We start from the raw sequence: 21,186 nt of genomic DNA, 5'->3' as shown, positions 1-21,186 counted from the left end.
CAAAAGGCTGGCAGTTCAAATCCACCAGCCACTCCTTGGAAACTGTATGGGGCACTTCTACTCAGTCCTATAGGGTCCCTACGAGTCGCAATCAACTAGATGGCATTGAGTTTTTTTGATAACCAGCTACCATCAAGTTGACTCCGACTCATGGCAACCCCACGTATACCCCCACAGCCATCCAGTCGGTTCTGACTCAGAGTGACCCTACAGGAGAGAGCAGAACTGCCCCCATAGGCTTTCCACGGCTCGGAGTCTTTACGGAAGCAGACTGCCATATCTTTTTCCCACAGAATGGGTGTGAACCACCGACCTTTCAGTTAGCAGCCGAGTTCTTTAACCACTGTGCCACCAGGGCCCCTTCCCCATGAATCCTTCCCCATGAATTCTAAACATCAATTATAAAAGGGCTTCAAAAACTATCCATTTACAACAAAATTTCTCATTCTGTCTTCCTAGAAGAGATTATTGTCGAGATTAGTACACATTAGCTATTAAAAAAAAAAAAAAAAAACAGTGTCGTTGAGTCAATTCCGACTCATAGCGACCCTTAGCTATAAGTATATATAAAAAATCAGTGTTAGAAGGGGTTGACTCGAAAGCTCTGGGTTGAATACCTCGGGATTTACCGTGAAATAAAACTGAAAGTCTTGTTGAAGCCACTGTTACTTGCCGCCTATTACATTTTTAACTAGTGCAATTTAGGATGCCTCATGTCATATAGGGGGAAAAAAAACCTGTTGCCATCAAGTCAATTCCAACTCATAGCGACTCAGCAGAACTGCCCCACAGGGTTTTCAAGGAGCAGCTGGTGGATTCGAACTGCCAATCTTTTGGTTAGCAGCCAAGTTCTTAACCACTGCCCCACCAGAGCTCCTCATGCCATATAGCAGGGTCTAATGGAAGAATGGAAACACTGGTGGCATAGTGGTTAAGAGCTACTGCTGCTAACCAAAAGGTCTAGCAGTTCAAATCCACCAGGCGCTCCTTGGAAACTCTATGAGGCAGTTCCACTCTGTCCTGTAGGGTTGCTATAGGGTCACTATGAGTTGGACTTGACCGCAATGGGTTTTTTTTTTTGTTTGTTTGTTTTTCATGGAGGAATCAGTGGCTAAGAGATTGACTGCTAACCAAGAGGTCAGCAGTTCGAATCTACCAGCCACTCCTTGGAAACCCTATGCAGCAGTTCTACTCTGTCCTATGGTTCTACTCTGTCCAACTGCAACCGGTCTTTGTTTTTTTTTTTTTTTTCAGGAAATTCCCTGGATTGTGGTATTTTCTTTCTTTTGCTTAGATAGGGGTACATCAAACTGCTCCTTTTATAAAAAAGAGAAAATATAGATGAGCAAGTAGTAAAAATAATAATAAATGCACCCATTATCCCATCACTAAAAGACAACTGCTACTAACAATTTGCAATTTTTCATGCCATACTCCACTTCAGGTGGATGGATGCACATGTGGGTGAGCAAGCAAACCTAATTTTTGGCCAGAAGGGATCATTTTGAAACCTGCTGTTCTCATTTAATGTTATTTTATGACCATCTTCACATGTCAATAATTCTATTTCTATGTCATCATTATTTACGGCATCCAGTGTAAGAAGGTCCCATATAATGAATGGCCCACCTCTCTGCTCTTCGGGGTCCTCCCAATTTTTCTCTTACAAACAATGCTGAGTTAAAAAATAAAAATGAAACAAAACAAAAAACCCCTCATGGATAAAATTTTGCTCACATCCTTAATAAATTCCTAGATGTAGGACGGTTCCTTCAAAAAGCACGTACGTTTCAAGACTTTAAAATTATGTGGGGCCAAAGTGCCATGATTGATACAACCTTTTTAGTGATCCTGGTAGCTGACTGAGAAGTCACCAGAGACTTCAGAGGAGAAAAAATAAAAGTATTCAAACACGACATCTAGATTTTTGTTGTCCTTGGTATGTTTTCTAAAAGGGGAATTTAGGCTGGATAACACAGATCACAAAATGCTCCACGTATCCACTTTCCTTCCTGTTTTTCAGAAGAAAGAGGCCCCATTATTTGTTTTAGCTATCTATACTAACTGAGGAGCCTTGGTAGTGAAGTGGTGAAAGCAATCGACAGCTAACTGAAAGATCGACGGTTCTAAACCACCAGAAGCTCCATGGGAGAAAGACGTGGAAGTCTGCTTCTGTAGGGATTTACAGCCTTGGAAACCCTATGGGGTCGCTATGAGTCAGATTTGACCCAACGGCAGTGGGTTTGCTTTGGAGTGGCACAGTGGTTGAAGTGCTCGGCTGCTAACTGAATGGTCGGCAGTTCAAACTCATCAGCCGCTCCACAGGAGAAAACTGTGGTAGCCTGCTTCCATAAAGATTAAAAACCCAAAACCAAACCTGCTGCCATCAAGTCCATTCTGACTCACAGTGGCCCTGTAGGACAGGGGAGAACTGCCCCACAGTGTTTCCAAGGCTGTAATCTTTAGGGAAGCAGACTGCCACATCTTTCTCCTGTGGAGCCACTGGTAGTTTTGAACCACAGACCTTTCGCTTAGTAGCCGAGAGCTTAGCTACTGCACCACCAGGGCTCCTTCTGTGGGGTGGTTCTGTTCTGTCCTGTAGGGTTGCTATGAGTCAGAATCGACTTGATGGCAATGGGTTTGATTTTTGGTTTATGCTAATTGCACCAAGGAGCCCTGGTGGCACAATGGTTAAGTGCTCTCCTCCTAACCGAGAGGTTGGCAGTTAGAACCCACCCACCGGCTTCACAGGAGAAAGACTTGGCAATCTATTTCTGTAAAGATTACAGCCAAGAAAACCTTATGGGTAATTCTACTCTGGTTAATATGAGTCAATATGGGTCAATATGAGTGGAAAATCAACTTGATAGCACCCAAAGACAATAGCTAATTGAATCAAGCTAAGTTGGACCAATTATCCACTGTGATGCCCTTTGTCTTAAAGCATAAGATCTATTTTAACACTGTGTAGACACAACTGGAGGATGTTAGAAACTGATCTCAAATCTTGGCAGGAGTTTGAGGCAGAGCCTTTACATGGTGAATTCTCATTAGTCCATAGTTATTGACTGAGATGGAGACATTACATTTGTAAGATTAAATGAACCAGTTGTACACTGTTGTAAAAAGTGGAGGGTGGAAAGAAAGCAATTCATCCTTGCTTCCCATAAACAAGCATTTTCCATTTTCTCTCTCAGCAACTCCTCTACTTGAGGGGTAGGTGAATTCATCATCTTGATTTCTAATGGGAAGTGAGATGTGGGGAGAGAAATAAGTGAGAATATGTTCTTCTTTTGCTTCATTTTTGGCACCAGTCATTGCTTTGGAGATATTCTTAAGGACACCTGAATTTGCACACTATTAAACAAAGTCCATTCCTGTGTGCTTTAAAACAGAAAAATAATTTGCTATGGGGAAAGGGTGAGTGGAGAGTGATTCCCAAGCTAAGTCACAATGGGCTAACAAGGGATTGTGTGACGATCCTTCTGTTCTGTGATTATTTCCAATGTGTATGACCTCCAGAATGGCCCAGAATGGTCAACTTCGCTTTAGAGGAAACATATCCATCATGTAAAAACATTCTGCCTTAGATACAAAAGCTAATAACCAATAGTCTAGGATATATTTGTCATCTGTTTAACAAACACTCCCAAACAGTGAGGAAACAGTTTTGAATGTTGCCAAAGTCAGACCGTAGACTTTCCAAGAATTATTTGGCCTTATTTGGGGAGGGGGGCTGGCAGATCCTTTGTCCTGAATTTTTAGATTAAATCAAACCTTTCCTGACTCTACCCCCCACCCAGTTGTATCAGCCTCCTCTCTATTTTCTATCTCAAAACCTTTTTTATTTCCTTCATAGCCTTTTATATCCTGGACCTGTTATTTTCTTTATTATTGGTCTCTCCACTAGCATGTAAGCTCCTATGAGGCACAGATCTTGGTTTTATTCACCATTTTACCGCCCCCACCTCCCCGAACAAAAAATCATGCCCAGCACATAGAAAGCGTGCAAGCATTTGTTGAATGAATAAATGAAAGTATCCATGTCTCCTATTTATTGTTCAACACCTGCTGACAGATTGACTCTCAGGCTGGACTAACAGTCTAGTAAACAGATGGTGGTGTAAACAGTTTGTGTTAGACTACTCAGTGAAAGGTTGGTGGTTCGAAACCAACCAGTGGTGCCATGAAGGCAATGCCTGGTAATCTATGCCTGTAAAGATTACAGCCAAGAAAACTCTATGGAGCACATTCCTATTCTGTACCACATGGGGTCCCCATGAGTCAGAATTGACTCAATGGCTATGAGGTTTTTTTTTTTTTAAGCTAAACAGATGACCACCTAAATAGCTTCAAATTATGATAATTGCTAGGATGGAAGTAAAGTGGTCTGTGATAGAAGTATTTTACTTTACTCTCAACTCCACCACAAGGAAAATAGCAATAGTTAGGATGAAGGATGATCCAAATGACTGCACTATTGGAGGACAATAGGGACTGGTGGGGACTGTGGTGAGTTAGGAAACCCTGGTGGTGTAGTGGTTAAAGGCTCAGCTGCTAACCAAAGGGTCGGCAGTTCAAACCCACCAGACACTCCTTGGAAAGTCTAGGGGGCAGTTCTACTCTGTCCTATAGGGTCACTATGAGTTGGAATCGGCTCAACGGCAACGGGATTTTTTTTTTTTTTGATGGCGAATTAGAGAATGAATGCCCCATCTCAAGGGGCAGGCATGACTCACATCCCATCTGGGAATATAGGTCAAATCTTCCCATTTTTCAGAAAAATAAGCAATGTAGAATTATACTGAAACCTCATAATTTGAAAGTACTATCAACTTTAACTGACAATTTAAAAGTATTATCAGTTAAATAAAGCGTTATTTAAAACACTGTATAGATCCACCAAACGTATCTGTGGCTTCGTATAGATGACCAGTGTTCAATTTCTGGTCTAAATGTCTAGCTTAGCATTTCCTGAAAGAATGTTCTTTGGAGGTTATGTCTTACTTGTTAGATGGCTGATAGTTAATAGATAAATAAGGTTGAGGAGCTTGGTTAAACAAAGTTAAATAGATATGCTTACTGTAGGACTTCTCAAAGCCTTTAGTAGGCTAATGTCCATTGTGAACCTTCAAGATAGTATACAGCATATAGCATTTTCTAAAATCATTTGATGGTGGGGCCTGTTCCTAGGCCTATCTTATTGGATTGATGTTCTACAGCACACTAGTTTGGGAAAGAGCTGGCTTCAGAGATTTTAAAATGTATAACGTGTTTCCTCTTCTTGAACTTACAGATACAGTATTTAAGCATGTAGGTAAAAAACCCTATGCACTGCCGGCGAGTCGATTCTGACTTATAGTGACCCTATAGGACACAGCAGAACTGCCCTATAGGGTTTCCAAGGCTGTAATCCTTACAGAAGCAGACTGCCACATCTTTCCCCCATGGAGCGGCTGGTGGGTTCAAACCACCAACCTTTCCATTAGCAGCTGAGTGCTTAACCACCGTGCCACCAGGGCTCATTAGCATGTAGGTACTGATGTCACATCCCAGCTCTGGTACTTTCTAGCCATTCGATCTCGTGCAAGTCATTTTCCCTCTTTGTGCATCACATAGAATGGGGATAAAATAATAATAATAATATGCAGTTCTCAGGGTGGGTGTAAGAATTAAATACATTATACACTTAAAGGGATCAGAACGGGGCTTGGCACTCAAGAAATGTTAGCTTTGAACCAGTGGATCAGGCTGGATAACACTAAAGGCAAAGACAACTCAAAAGTTACCTTGCAAATTCACTGCAAAACAAGAACCACTGTTATTTCTACCATAGTTAACACCATAAAACGTTGTTAAAGACGGAATTAAAGATAGCAAATACATGGTATAAAACCAAATCCAAAATCAAACCCGTTCCCATCCAGTTGATTGTGACTCATAGCGACCCTATAAGTAAGTGATTCTGTGCAGTTTTAACTGAAAGGAAATACATCATCTACGTATTTTGAAACTCCTTTCTGTTGAAGTTGTGTTAGGCAGAACTGATAACGACACTGCAGTAACGTATTCTCAAACCAGTCCTTGAGAAGTCACAATATGATGACATTTACCATCTTTATTCTTCTCGGATTCATCTCACAAACATCATTGCATGCCAACACGTGCCGCTTGTGCCAGGCGTAGGGAATGCGTGGTTGCAAAAAAAAAAAAAAAAAAAGAACAGTCGTATCCCTTAGTATCACTGTCTCATATGTGAAAAGGGGAATTGTGACAGAACAGGGTTTTTCAAACTCTAGATTGCGAATGTTAGTGGATTGGAAAATAATTTAATGGGTCAAAACCAGCATTAAAAGAATTAGACTAGACTAAGAAAGTATAGAAAACACCAGCATGCATTGTATGTTGTATTGTATTACTTTGGGAATTCTTTGTTTCATGTATGGGCACGGAGACAGGGTCAAGATGTAAAATCTATTTTTTACTGTTCCAAAGCTAGTACAGTGAGCATATTCAAATAAATTTTCACAGGTGGATACTGCGGCAGTTTCTACTAGCTCCACTCAGTGATTTCAGGATATAAATTAAAGTTGGGTAGAAAAAAAACTATCTGGTTTCTTCCTATGGTAGACATTGTTGATAGCCTACCTAATAGCCTTACCCATCCATGGACCCCTTCTTCCCATATTATCTTTGCTGACTGCTTTCCACCAAAGAATGTGGCGCGGTGGTTAAAAGCTCGGCTGCTAACCAAAAGGATGGCAATTCAAATCTACCAGCCACTCCTTGGAAACCCTATAGGGCAAGTTCTACTCTGTCCTGTGGGGTCACTAAGAGTTAGAATCCACTCAACAGCAATGCGTTTCCACTAAAGAAAGTGGAAATGCCAGCTCTTTATTTCCCCAGCCTCCCTTGCACCTGCACAAGTGACTCAGTTTGGCCAACGAGATCTAAGAGGACATCTTAGGAAACCCCTCTTTCATTTGGTTGGACATTACGACTATATACAATACCTGGAACTGTGGCAGCCATCTTAAAACCATGAGTGACCAAGTTTATGAACCAAACCACTACACAGAGGAAGTGCAGAAGAAAAACTAAAGCATCTTGGGGCTGAAGATGTTCAGCCAACCTCAACCCACCTATCTCCAGAGTTCTTATTATGTACAAGAAATTACACGTTCTCCTCACTAATTAAGCCACTATTCGTTGGGTGTTTGTTTGTTTTACTTGCAGCCAGAGGCACCCCAGGTGATATACTACTCAAAGTTCATCAACCTGGAGGCCATTTGACCTATTTCATAATTAAAGTAGCTGCTCACTTCTATTGGGCAAGTTAGAAAATGGATTATTTCTAGTTTGCTCTGCAAACTTTCATCTAAAGCACAATTAAAAAAAAGAAAATGGGCTTTTTAATTGAACATTACTAGTATTGGTGGAAACCCTGGTGGGATAGTGGTTAAGATCTACAGCTGCTGACCAAAAAGGTCTGCAGTTTGAGTCAACCAGGCACAACGTGGAAGCTCTATGGGGCACTTCTACACAGTCCTATACGGTTGTTGTGAGTCGGAATCGACTCTACAGCAATGAATATAATGGTGTTTACCATCCCTTAGCAGAGATAGTTACTAAACAAATAATTCCACGAATAAATGGTTAGGATTGATGGTGGAGCCCTGGTGGAAACCCTGGTGGTAGAGTGGTTAAGCACTACAGCTGCTAACCAAAAGGTCAGCAGTTCGAATTCCACCTTGACAACTCTGTGGGGCAGTTCTACTCTGTCCTGTAGGGTCACTATGAGTCAGAATTGACAGCAAGGGTTTTTTTCTTTCTTTAATCATTGGTGGCCTACATTGCCTTTTATCCTTACAATCACCCTTAGGGCAGGTAGTTTTTTCTTTTCGTGGATGAAAACACAGTGTTTTGGAATGACCTAGTGCAACAGGTTTTACATAGATGGATCTTGATTCTGGTTTTACCACTAATTAGCTGTATGGCCTTGAGTAAGTAACTTAACCTCTCTGAGCCCTTTTCCTCATCTGTTAAATGGCAATACAAATATCAGCCTTGTTGTGTATTACAAAAATCAAAACAGATAATGCAGGCAAAATGCTTATGACATGGCCTAGAAACAATGAATTATTAATAACTGGGAGAGTTATTAGGAATCGACTCTAACACACAGAGAGTAAGTGGTAATGTCTGAACTCACACCCAGGTCACTCAGACTGCTAATACTCCCACATGATCTCTACTGCTGTAAATATCTCATCTCGAAGGTTTCTTACTGCTAAATTCATAAAAATCAGTGTCATAGCTCAGAACTGTGTCTACAAGAGTATCGTCTTTTATATTTAATGGGCAGAATAGCACAGTGGTTAAGAGTGTGAACTCAAGTGTTAGACTGTGAGAACATGAATCCAACTCTGTAACTCAGTAGGGGTGTGGCCTTGAGCAAGTAAACTTCAATAAGCCTCATTCTGCTCATCTATAATATGGGCATAAGAACTACCCCTTAAGATTGTTGTGAAGGTTCAATAAGATATTGCAAGGGAATGTGCTTAATTAGTGCTTGTGCATAATATACGTTGCCCTGTATGACTAAAGCCATCACTACCACTGCTGCAGCTACCACCATGACCATCACTACCATCACCACTACCACCACCGCCATTATCACTACCATCACCACCACCACCGTCACTACAACTACCATCACCGCCATCACTACTACCACCATTTTCATCTCTACAACCACCATCACCACCATCGCTACCACCACCACCATCACCACCACCACTACCACCACCATCATCACTACAACTACCGCCACCACCATCATCACCACCACCTCCACCATCACTACCACCACTACCGCCACCATCATCACTACAACTACTGCCACCAACACCACCATCACTACCACCACTACCACCACCACCATCACTATCAATACCACCATCATCACTACAACTACCATCACCGCCACCACTACCAACACCACCATCATCACTACCATCACTACCACCACCATCATCACTACAACTACCGCCACCACCATCACTACCAACACCACCATCATCACTACCATCACTACCACCACCATCATCACTACAACTACCATCACCGCCACCACTACCACCACGACCATCATCACTACCATAACTACCACCACCATCAACACTGTAACTACCACCACCACCATCAAGACCATCACTACTACTACCGTTGCCCATCACGTGTAAATCGTGGAGCTGGTTGCGGGAAATACAAAGACGTCACACATGGACTGTCACCTCTCTTCAGTTCTAGCATGTAGAGAGGACACTTCTTAAGGAACATCAGTCACAACGTAGGACATATAAGGCATTTGCCTTTTATGAAAAAAACCAAATCCATTGCCATGGAGTTGATTCGGTGATAGCCATCCTATAGGACAGAGTAGAACTGCCCCACAGGGCTTCCGAGGCTATAAATCTTCATGGAAGCAGGCTGCCATATCTTTCTCCTGCAGAGCGGCTGGGGGGTTCAAACCAATGACCTTTCGGTTAGCAGCCCAGTGCTTAACCACTGCACCAGAGGGAGCTTTCCTGGAGACCTTGCTTAACCCCAAATTTGCACAATTCAAGATGAATTTTCCTTCCAAACTGACAGTCTTCAGGACAGATAGTTCTTCTTAGCAGTTGAAATGGCACTGCCTTGTGGCCATAGACAAAACAACAGCAACAACAAAACACAGTTTCGAATTCACTTGGCCTTCCAATGGTGGAATTAGACAATTCTTCTTTTCTTTCTAATTTAGGATTAACTTGGTACTTCCAATGTTGCATGTAATAACATGTTTGAGTCACACTTTCTCAAATTAACATTATTCAAATTTGCATAAATTGCAACCTCACTGGACCAAGTTTCAAAACAGTTGAATATTTGAGTTTATGGACTTTGAAGAGGGGAGAATCTGGCTTTGCTGCTTTTTACCTGTGCAATTTAGAGTCTGTGTCTTTCTTTCACCCAATCTTTGTTTTCCTCATCTGTAAATGCACAGAATTCTAAGAATTACCTTGTAAGCTTTGGTGTTTCAATGAGACGATTCCTTCAAAGTGATTTTATCACTGAGTGTGACGTAAGGAACGGCATACAGAAAGTACTTGGGGGATGCTTGTCATCAGAAACCACCCAGGTGTGGGAACATCTAGTCAGCTTCCAGGAGAACCGAGCACTTGAAGGTGAAGTACAGAGACAGGGGGAGAAAGAGACAGGCAAAGAACACACTGGGAAGCAGATGGCACCTGCCCAGCAGGATACGCTGGCCACATTGACTGGAGAATTTTAAAGGCATAGTGGACAATGCAGTTGGAAAAGTAGGCAGAGGAAAGGTGTGGAGACCCTTGAAAGTTAGACTAAAAAACTGGGGATTCCAGGCATAGGCACTTAAATTCTTTTAATCCATTACACAAAATCATTATCCACCTTTTGCACCTTCTTCCCCCGAATTAGGACTCTGGCCTTTGGGAACCCAGTTTTCAAATTTGATCCAGTTGTGATATCTCAGTGAGTTCTGGCTGAGGACAATGGAAGAGAAAGGTAACCAGACTAAAATTTGGAGTAGTAGGGAGAAAAACCATAATACTGATAATAGTTACTTTTTCTTTTTTTCTCAAAAAGCAATTTCTCCATGCTATGTACTCTACATGGCTTAACTCATTTAATTTTCACAAGTGTGAATAACGTGAAAATGTTCTAGATACTATGATTACCCCCATTTTACAGATGAGATAACTGAGGATCAGAGAGGTCAAGTCACTTGACCAAAGTTGAAACCCAGACTAATTGACTGCAATACTGCTGCTTTAATCCACAACTTCATACCATGTAGAAAAGAACTCTGGAGATCTTGAATCTTTAATTCCAGTTCTATGACTAATAAGCAGAGGCAGGATGGAGCTACATTAACTGAGTAGAGGAAGGCTGTGGATTGAACAGGCGGGCATTTACATTGCTGTTTTAAGCGTGAATCAAAGTTTAGTTTTGGATGTAGCGAGGTTGAGATGCTCATGGAATATTTAACAGGACATGCAGAAATTCAAGAAGACATGTAGAGGAGGCAGCTAGATATTTAAGTCCAGACTTCAGGTGGTAGGTCTGGGCTTGAGTTGCAAATTTGGGACTTGTCACCTTTGGGACTGAAGGAAATCTGCAAGGAAGTCAAGTGTAGCTAGAGAAGAAGTCCAAGGACTGAACCTTGGGCAACCCTAAGGTTTAGAGATGTGACCCAGCAAAAGAGATCATAGAAGAGTGGCCAGGGAGGTGAGAGGACCTGGAAACTAAGGGAGGAGGAGGTTTCAGGAAGGCAGGGTGTCGGATTTGTCCGGCAGGTCTAGGAGGATAAGCAGAGAGACTTCGTGGATTTGGCAGCAGGGGTTGGGAGGTAGGGGGAGATACAATATCATGGTGACATTGACAAGGGTAGTTTTGCGGAGACAAAAGACTGAATGGATTATGTTCAAGGGAGAAAAGGAGAGGAGGAAGTGAAAACCCTGACTGTTGTTAATAGCTGTCATCTGAGCAAGTTTGAGGACCAATATGCTTATCACAATCTCCCTTAAAAAATGATGACTCCTACTAGATTACCTGCTCCTTGAAAGACTAGGACCATAATTTATCTTTTACACGCCTCCCATGGGTTGGTGTTTATACAGTTGTAAAATTTATATTTTAAAGGTAAAGGAACAGTCTCATTGAATCTCATGAAACGGCGCTTGGCAAAACTTTAAGCAACCTCTCCTACAACACAGACCCTTCTGGAAGTACTATGTGGATGATAGATTGTTTTCTTAAACTGATCAAGGTCAAATTTCCATTATGTGACCAACTTTTTTTTTTTTTGGTGATGAATCTTTTAAAGGCATATGGTTTGGTTGTGCGGGGGGGGGGGCGGAGTGGGGGAGGGAGAGAAAAAAAATCTCATTCCTGCCAGTGCATTGGTGTGTGTGAATCACAGCTCAGTGAAAGCTTTCAGGTCAATAATTTATCTTTTCTTTGGCCTATGTAGTAAATGCCTCATTTGTTCATGAATTCTTGCCTTGTTTTAATTATACTATGCTCTGAATGTAGTTTTTTAGGGCACAAAAATAAGATTGTCGTTCTGCAAACACAGCCGATTTTGTGTTTCCCCCCAGAATGAAACGGTGGCATCTCTCTCCCAATTCATGGCTCTCTTGGGTTGTGGTTGGAATTCCAATCCAGCAAGGAGCAGGCAGTGAAAGTGGGGGAAGGGCTTGTGGGGGCGGGAGGGAGAGACAGCTGACAAGGCTGAGCCCCAGGCACCACTTACCCTAAGAATTCTGAATCAATACATTGACAGCCATCTCTGCAGAACGTGATCCTCCCACCAGAAAGCCACTGATCGAGAAGTTTCATTCTCACCACTTTCTGACGGCTGGATTCTCTCATTACGGACGAGAGAAAATGATACCCCTCTCCCCCTAATACAGAACTGTGCAGCCAGAGGTCAGAAGGGAAGCCTGAACAATCAGAAAGCTGTTTTTTGTTTAAAAAAAAAAAAAAATTATTTCAGGCATATGTATTTGAATATCCACAAGTACACAGGCTGAAGGAGAAATAGCTGCTTTCTAACTTTTCTGTGTTTTATGTGCACACAGGGCAGGGGAGGCACTCAATATTTCAAATTCTAATGACACCTCCAACAAAAAATGGAAATTTGCAGGATACCAAAAACATGCAGATCCCACTGGTGAATCTGCGGGATGGAACTCATTTATTCAGGAAGGAAAACAGGTTACCACCTTTACATCTTGCTGAGAGATGACTATAACTTCAAAGTACCAGCCACGAGCTTGGCTGTATTAAATACCTGCCACATTCCCAACACAAACCCCTATCCGGTGACTCAAATCTCATTTTGGAATTCATTCTACTCAAATTGAGATGCTGTCCCTAAGTACCTTTCAGTGAAGGAAACTGAGCTGATAAAGTACAACTCGAAAACTTTTCCTCAATTTTCTTAGGCATGGATTGAGTGCATTGGGGTTTTATGGTTAAATACGTTCAAGATGCTGAACAGGTTTACTTAATGAAGATGGGGATTTGGTAAGGTAAAGACAGGTGAAGCAAAGAGGTGCTTTCTTGTCCTTCAATCTCTTCCCGTAAAGAATTCAATCTTTTTCCAACTGACCAATGGGTTGAGTTTAGATGTCCATGCTAAAGAAATGTGTGATTATTAAAAAAATCAAAAGGTCAGAAGGGCCTGAGAAGCCCATGACCAATAATGAGAACTCAACAAGAGTTTTTTCACTCAGGGCAAGGTACTAAATAGTTTCTCAAATATTCATGGATATTGATGACCAGTTTATAGCCTTTTTTTTTTTTTTTTATGGAGCCCTGGTGGCTTAAGAGCTCAGCTGCTAAACAAAAGGTTGGCAGTTCGAATCTATCAGCTGTTCCTTGGAAACCCTGTGGGGCAGTTCTACTGTGTCCTATAGGATCACTATGAGTTGGAATCGACTCGATGGCAAAGGGTTTGGTTTTCTGGTTTTTGGTTATAGCCCCCAAGACCAGGGAATTCTGGGCTTCTGGTTTGTACCTGGTGGAGTGTTCCTTGGGCGAGCTAGGCTATTCCTCCTTGTGTCTGGGTGTCCTCTCCAACACTCTTGATACCCCCGACAGAGCACTTGGCCCCCTGCATTGCAATCGCCTGCCCACTTGTCCCTCTTCTCTCCTTAGGCTGCAGACTCCACGAGGGCAGGCAGTCCTCGCCCGGCCTACCACTGTGCTCTGCGTCTCACTTGGGCCTGGGTGCATTTTGAATTGTACAGAAAACTACTCAACAGGCTTCTTGAACTGGTGCATTTTGGGAAGTGGGCATTCGAAGGGAAAATTTTTAAGGTTTTAAAGGAAATTTCGAAAATAAGTTCTTTGAATCAAAATGCATAGAAACAGCAAAAGTGCTAATCCTAAGAGCCTGAACACCAGTACCAGTTGCCCTCAAGTCAGTTCCTACTTATGGTGACCTCATGTGTGTCAGAGTGTCAGAGTAGAGCTGTACTCCATAGAGTTTCAATGGCAGACTTTCTAGAAGTAGATTGGCAGGCCTTTCTTCCAATGTGTCTCTGGGTGGATTTGAACCACTAACCTTTTGGTTAGCAGTTGAGTGAGTCAACTGTTTGTACCACCCAGAGCTTAAGAACATGACACTTATTATCTTGCCCCAATTTTAACTGTCCAGAGTTTTCAGTTAGTATCCAGTAATACTAACTTGAGGCCACCTGTGATGTAGTAAAGCTACAGGTTAACATGATGCTCATTTTCATTAAAGAATCTAACACAAGTAAGTGCTTCAAACAGAGGCTGGCCACTTCAAGTGCTCAATAAATGACAGCCTGTATTACTGTCATATTCTCTCTGTGGGGCATAGATATTGCTGTGTATTGTCCTGACTCATAGTGACCCCATCTGCAGAGGAGAACTATCTTATCAGGCACTCTAGGTTGTAAACTTTGTGGGAGCAGATCACCAGGTCGTTTTTCCTAGGGAGCTGCTGAGTGGGTTTGAACAGCCAAGCTCTTGGTTAGCAGCTAAAACACTTAGTTGCTGTCCCACCAGGGATCCTTCTGGAATGCACAGCTACCTTGTCATTAAGCCAAATACATCTATGGCTTCAATAGCCAAGGTTACTGATGGCTACAATGTGCAACAATGTAATATAAAACCGAGCCCATTTTTAATTGTTTTCCAGTTCCAAACTCAACTAGAGGTACTGAACTTTCTTTCCAGCTTTTGAAAAATGTTGCTATTTAAAAGTCTATTAAGGGAGGGACAGGTGCCTTAAAGAATACAATGCATCAGCTTTTGTTTCTTCTTCGTTCAAGGAATTCTTTCCCAGAATACAAATAAGCTCTCAAGGTTAACAGCAAATGTTCTTTTTCAACATCAAAAAGGGCTTGCTTTTCATTGCCAAGGGGAGAAAGCAACCGATTCAGGGATACCTCCTTAAATTTTTTTTAAAAATCTAGCTTTTACAAAGATATTGCTCCAGCCTGGTAGAAAATAAGTGAGTACCTAAAAGAGCCTGCCCAGAACTGTAAAAGCTCTTTATTCAAACCCAGGCCTTAGTGCCAAAGATAGCTAAAGATCAATCCAGGCCATGAAAAGCAGGGAAGGAAATGCGTTCCAGCTAAATCCTATAAACCATGCTGTATGTCAAACAAGACCAGGCAGGGCATTTAAGTCTTTCAGGAACCATTTTTATTCCACTAATGTCTTTCCCTCCAAACTCCACTGATAAGAAACACAACCTGTCTATCTCCACCTTTGATAAATGGCAGGGCGAGCTCACCTGTGTGTGACGCAGCTCCTCTTTTACACAAAACAGATGCCACAGCTGCTATTGTTCTTCAAACAGATGTTTCTGCCCACAGAAACACTGGGGAGACACTACCCTACAACGTGCTATTTGTTCTAGAAGGGTCAACAGCTTGATACCTTGTCAAAGGCCCTGGGTGACTGCAGCCAGCATGCGTGCGGTCTGGGTCTTACCCAACTTGTGCCCCCGCGCTCACCTTAGGAGTGAAACAATCCTTTGTAAGCACTTGCCTGCTCTGCGGGGCCATCGTCGGACGGCCTGGGTAACCCGGCAGTTTCAGCAGCCTCTTCCTGACGCTCTGCAGGCCGGGTTTCTGGTTGGTTATCAGCTGGTGCCTTTTGGCGTCCCTTGTCCAGTTTGAAGAGTTTGTCGAAAAAGCTGGTGTCCTTGGGCTTGGAGGGAGCTGCTCCCCCTGACTCAGGGGGGGGAGGGGCTGGTCCCCAAGAGGAAGAGGTGGCTTCGTCTTCAGCGGGGGTCTGCTCTGGGGTTTTATCGGGGCCGGACCCCGCTGCAGCTGCCACCGGGAGTGCCATGCTCTCACTTGGGGCTTTGTTCACTGGGGCCTTATTGGAGCTGACATCAAGCTGTACTGATCCAATGGATGAATCCGTGGCTTGGTCTCTGGCACGTCCTGGTACAGGCCGAGAGAGTGTCAAGAAAAAACGAGATTTAGCAGCTGGTGCCTCGGGTTTGGCCTCTTTCCCAAGATTCTTTCCGCTGGCATCCGCAACGCTGCTTATCTCCATTGTCTTGGGGGAAGAAGCGGCCACATTGTCCTCTTGGACACTTATTCCCAAATCGACTGTAAACACAAACATAAACAGCAGTTATTCAACCAAGCGAGGAAACTCAAGGATTCATAATGGACTCCAAACGCTTCATAGACAAAGGCTGTGATGCACACTGGGACTGTGTTGTTCTCTGGTCACTCTGGGGAGAAGCAGTTAGCTACCTAGACATTTCCTGACCCTGCTCCTCTCGGAAGAGGGAAAGGGAAGGTCAGCGAGGAGGGAAAGCCAATTGCCGCCAGCCCACTGGCTTCTGGAGCTGGACTATTCCCTGGCACCCTAAGTCTCCACTTTGACCTTCGCAGGAACCCCAGGGAAATATGTTATCACCGCTTCAACTGGGAGTCAGTTAGTACAGCAGTAATGAGTGTGGACTCTGGAGCTAGAACAAGGTTTCCCAGCCTCTGCACTGCTGGCATGTGGGGCTGGATCATTCTTTGCTGGGGGGCTGTCCTTTGTATTATAGGATGTTTAACAGCACCCCTGGCCTCTACCCATTAAGTGCAGGTAGCATCTCCCCAGTTTGACAACCTAAAATTGTCAAATGTCTTGTAGGGGGCAAGAACTACTGAGCTAGAATGTCTGTCTGAATCCAAGTTACCTAGCTTTTCTCTGCCTTAGTTTTCTGGTCAAATGAAGCAAATAGTAGAACCTACCTCACATTTTGTTACCAGGGTTACATGAGTTAATACTCTTAAAGCATGTGGAACAGTGCCCAGAATACAGCAAGTGCTCAGTGATCATCATGAACATTACACCTAGCGTCATACGTGAGTGAGAACAGGGAGAGCCCGAACAGCAGATTCACCTTCCCCAGGCTACCCAAACCAACGTCGTTGCCCTCGAGTCGATTCCAACTAATAGCGACCCTATAGGACAGAGTAGAACTGCCCACAGAGTTTCCAAGGAGTGCCTGGTGGATTCGAACTGCTGACATCTTGGTTAGCAACCATAGCTGTTAACTGCTGTGCCACCAGGGTTTCCCAGGGCTGCCCAGAGGTTGGCAAGTAGCGGAGTCTGCTTATGAGCAGAAGAAATCCAACTCCTAAGTTCCCGCTCACTCTATTTTACCATATCTGTTATTAGTTGCCACTGAGTCAGCTCTAACTCAAGGCGACCTTATTTATAATGGTAGGCCATGTTGCCTGGTGCTGTGCCATCTTCATGATTGTCAGGTATGTTGGAGACCATATGGCCTGTAGTTATATATTCTGTTGGTAATACTGGAAGATTTTAGCAAGTGATACTAGGGAAGCTTCTGATTTGAAGGCTGGAAGACCAGATGTCCACATAAGGCAAATTAGACCTCAGGCTCATGTGGACTAAAAGGTGTAGGTTGAGCTGTCCAAGATGGTGTGTCCCAAAGCAGGTTCTGCCTTCTCCAGGGACGGGTGTTGTTTCTAATAACCGCCTATTCCTGTTCTCACCCCTGTCTCAACCTAGAACTGAACTGCCTTTTTTCTAGGTCCCTTGTATAAAGCAGGGTAATATTGAGGGGAAAAAAAGTATACCAAGAAATACTGAATCGCATTTAAAGATTGAGATTCTCTACTGGTAAGCTTGTGATATTAGAGAAGTCACCAAAAGTCTCTGAATTTCCTCATTTGTAAAATGGGTACAATAGTAGCTCCCCTGCAGGCTTGTTGTGGTACTTAAACAAGAAAACTCAGACAAAAAATTCTGGCACAATGCCTTTTCCCAGGGTAAAAAAAAAAGTAGATGCCTAATAATTGACAGATATTGTGTGGTACAAATGGCTAATGTACTCAGCTGCTAACTGAAAAGTTGGCAGCTGAGTCTGCCCAGAAGCACCTCGGAAGAAAGGGCTGGCAATCTACTTCCAAAAAATCAGCCACTGAAAGCCCTATAGAATGCAGTTCTACCCTGACACACGTGGAGTCACCAGGAGTCCAAATTCACTTGATGGCAACTGGTTTGGAGATTATTTTTAAGTTTCTTCCCATGTCTTTGCCAACACTGCATTTTGGTTTTACACAGTTGTAGCCAGACGCTCCTTAATATCTATTTGGAGAAAGAGAGGAGAGAAAGGGGAGAACTGACATTTCTTTTGGAGGGCTTGTGTCTCTCATCAATATGTAGTAGGAAACACGCACACGCACACACACACACACACACACACACACACACACACCAGCAATTGTTTTGCCAAACACACAATGTCTAGAGTGAGAGACCCTCTGAGAGAGCAAGAGAGAGAGCAGAGCTGGATTCTCAGGCAGAATTGCAGTCTCCTCATCAAGCACTAAGGAGCAGATAAGAAATGGCCAGGATGCCCAGTGACAAGAACTAGGGGCTCCTCCCAAATCCAGATCTCAAGGAAATCAGTGTGCCAGCACAATGGCTCTATCTTCCAGTTCTTCTTAACCTTTTCTCTGTGGCCCAAGAATTCCTAACAGTGGCAAATATTCTCATGGAGGGAAGAGACAGAGAAACAGCAGGCAAGGGAGACAGAGGGAGAGTGAGGAAGTGATGGATGGAGGTGTCAGGGAGCCAAGTCAGCAAGTGAGGCAACTGAAGTGTCAGGGTGCATATAAATGAATTGTGGGACTGGCCCATGCCAGGAGAAGAGGAAACAGTTGACAAAAAAAGGAGAGGCTAAGATTCAAAACAAGGAACGGCTTTTCGAGATGCTAAGAGCATCCACTGGTTTCCTTCAGCCTTTTCCTCCCTTCTCCACCCTCTGGCCAGGAACTAAAGGAATTACTGGTAAACAATAGTGTTATAAAGCCGCTGCCATCAAGTCTGGCTCTCAGCAACCCTACAGGTCAGAGTAGAACTGCCCTAGAGGGTTTCCAAGGCTGTAGTCTTTACAGAAGCAGACTGCCACATCTTTCTCCCATACAGCGGCTGGTAGGTTCAAATAACCAAGTTCTCAGTTAGCAGGCGAACTCTTCATAGTCAGAGAAAAAGTCTTTAGAAAAAAAAAAAAAAAATCTTCCTTTGGATGGATTTTTTAAAAGTGCCAAGCTATTATCACTTTGATAAAGAATAAGTCCTTGCATCTGGGTCTCTGATCTAGACTTCAACACAGAGATTTCAGCAGATGCAAAAAAAAAAAAAAAAGCTCTTGCTGTCAGAGAATGGGTTAAAATGTTTTTGATAGCTTGTTAGAACTAGGACTTCTCAGATGGCAAATTCCATGACAACTGAAGCTCTGTCCCCCAAATTTGAGTGGGTACATACTTAAGTCTGTTATTGGAGCTTGTAGTTTCCAGGCTAAGATGCTCATCTCCCAGGTGGACACATGACCTAAACTAGACCGATAAAAATTATTCCTGAGACTTTGGTAGGACCTATTAGAAAAAAAAATGTATTATTTGTGCTTGGTTGCCAAATCAGTTGGATTGGAAGTGTTGGTGGTTTTGGCTATCACATTGGGAAGTAATTGCTTGAGAATGAAACCAACAGAAACAGAAGGAGAGCCAGGTGATCCAAGGAGCAGATGTCCAATGATATCATATGGACACCTAGATCCAGCTATGCCTGAAGCCAATTTTATTGTCAGGCTTTACAGTTACATGAATCAATAAATCCTCCTTTTCGTGTATGCCTGTTTAAATTGAGTATATACTCGTTGACTGGGAGAGAATTCCAAGTACCTGTTCATTTGCCAACTACGAGCAATCAATCTTTTTCTAGCAAAGCTGTCTTGGGCTCCTCAAGCCTACCTCGTAAGCATTAGGACAAGAGGGAAGATGGCAAAGAGAACAAAATGAGTGAGTTCTGAGAAACTGGATAGAAATGAAAAACACTCACCAACACTTTGTCTTCTCAGTAAAAGCGAAGGAAAAAAATCCACTCAGGGAAAAGAGATGACAGTCATTTGAGACCTTAGGTAAACATAAAAATAAATAAAATATGCTCTAAAACATGGACTGACAGAAGAACAAACAAATCTGTCTTGGAAGAAGTACAGCCAGAAAGCTCCTTAGAAGCAAGGGTGGCGTCATGGATTGAATTATGTCCCCCCAAAAACATGTGTATCAGTTTGGCTGTGCAATGATTCCCGATAATGTGATTTTCTTGCATGTTGTAAATCCTGCCTCTATGATGTTAATGAGGGAGGACAGGCAGCAGTTGTATTAGTGAGGCAGGACTCAGTGTACCAGAATGGTTTGTGTCTTGAGGCAATCTCTTAAGATATAAAAGACAGAAGGGAGCAGAGAGACAGGGGGACTTCCTACTACCAAGAAAGCAGTGCCAGGAACAGAGCGAGTCCTTTGGACCCAGGGTCCCTGTGCAGAGAAGCTCCTAGTTTGGGGGAAGACTGGAGAAGGCCGAAAGAGAGAGAAAGGCTTCTCCTGGAGTGATGCCCTGAGTTTGGACTTTTAGCCTGCTTTACTCTGAGGAAATAAATTTCTCTTTGTTAAAGCCATCCACTTGTGGCATTTCTGTTATACCAGCACTAGATGACTAAGACAGATGGCAAGACTTCGTCTCACACACTCTGGATGTGTTATCAGGAAGGACCAGTCCCTGGAGAAGGACATCATGCTTGGTAAAGTAGAGGGTCAGCAAAAAAGAGGAAGACCCTCAGTGAGATTGGATTGACACAGTGGCTGCAACAATGGGCTCAAGCATAGCAATGGTTGTGAGGATGGTGTAGGACTGGGCAGTGTTCTGTTGTACATAGGGTCATTATGTGTCGGCAACTGACTTGACGGCACCTAACAACAACAAAACAGTAAACACACACAAAAGCAATCTGTGTGAGTGAGTAGGGAGAAAAGTCCACCGGAGCTACAGGTTTTGCCTTCTTGCAAAGATGGGCATCACTTACACGCCTTCCTCACATCATTATGGGAAGAACAAAGTCCCTTCTAGAAGACCGGATCTACGCTTTCAATTCATATGAAAAATCTTGGGAGAAAGAAGCCCTTCTTGAATCTGGTTTCAATAAAAAGTTTCCTCATAAAGCAGACGACCAGATGAAATACCAAAGAGATTTTATTTTTCATGAAAAAAAAAAAAAAAAGTCTGCAAGAGCTTAAGATT

The 21,186-nt window shown here is 43.0% G+C and overlaps 1 protein-coding gene across 3 annotated transcripts in view; it reads right to left on the bottom strand.

Annotated features, from left to right (window-relative positions):
- The window catches only part of BCAS1 (brain enriched myelin associated protein 1), a 115,469-nt gene that overhangs the window by 63,137 nt on the left and 31,146 nt on the right, over positions 1-21,186 (bottom strand). For all 3 annotated transcript variants that reach the window (XM_049869836.1, XM_049869838.1, XM_049869839.1), the window contains exon 4: positions 15,613-16,184. In XM_049869836.1, coding sequence (XP_049725793.1) covers positions 15,613-16,184 — 572 coding nt within the window. The remainder of the gene's footprint in view (positions 1-15,612; positions 16,185-21,186) is intronic.

Source organism: Elephas maximus, chromosome 25 (assembly GCF_024166365.1).
Source record: "Elephas maximus indicus isolate mEleMax1 chromosome 25, mEleMax1 primary haplotype, whole genome shotgun sequence".
NCBI lineage: Eukaryota > Metazoa > Chordata > Mammalia > Proboscidea > Elephantidae > Elephas > Elephas maximus.
The sequence above is the reverse complement of the archived record's forward strand: the minus strand, read 5'-3'. Positions and strand labels throughout refer to the sequence as shown.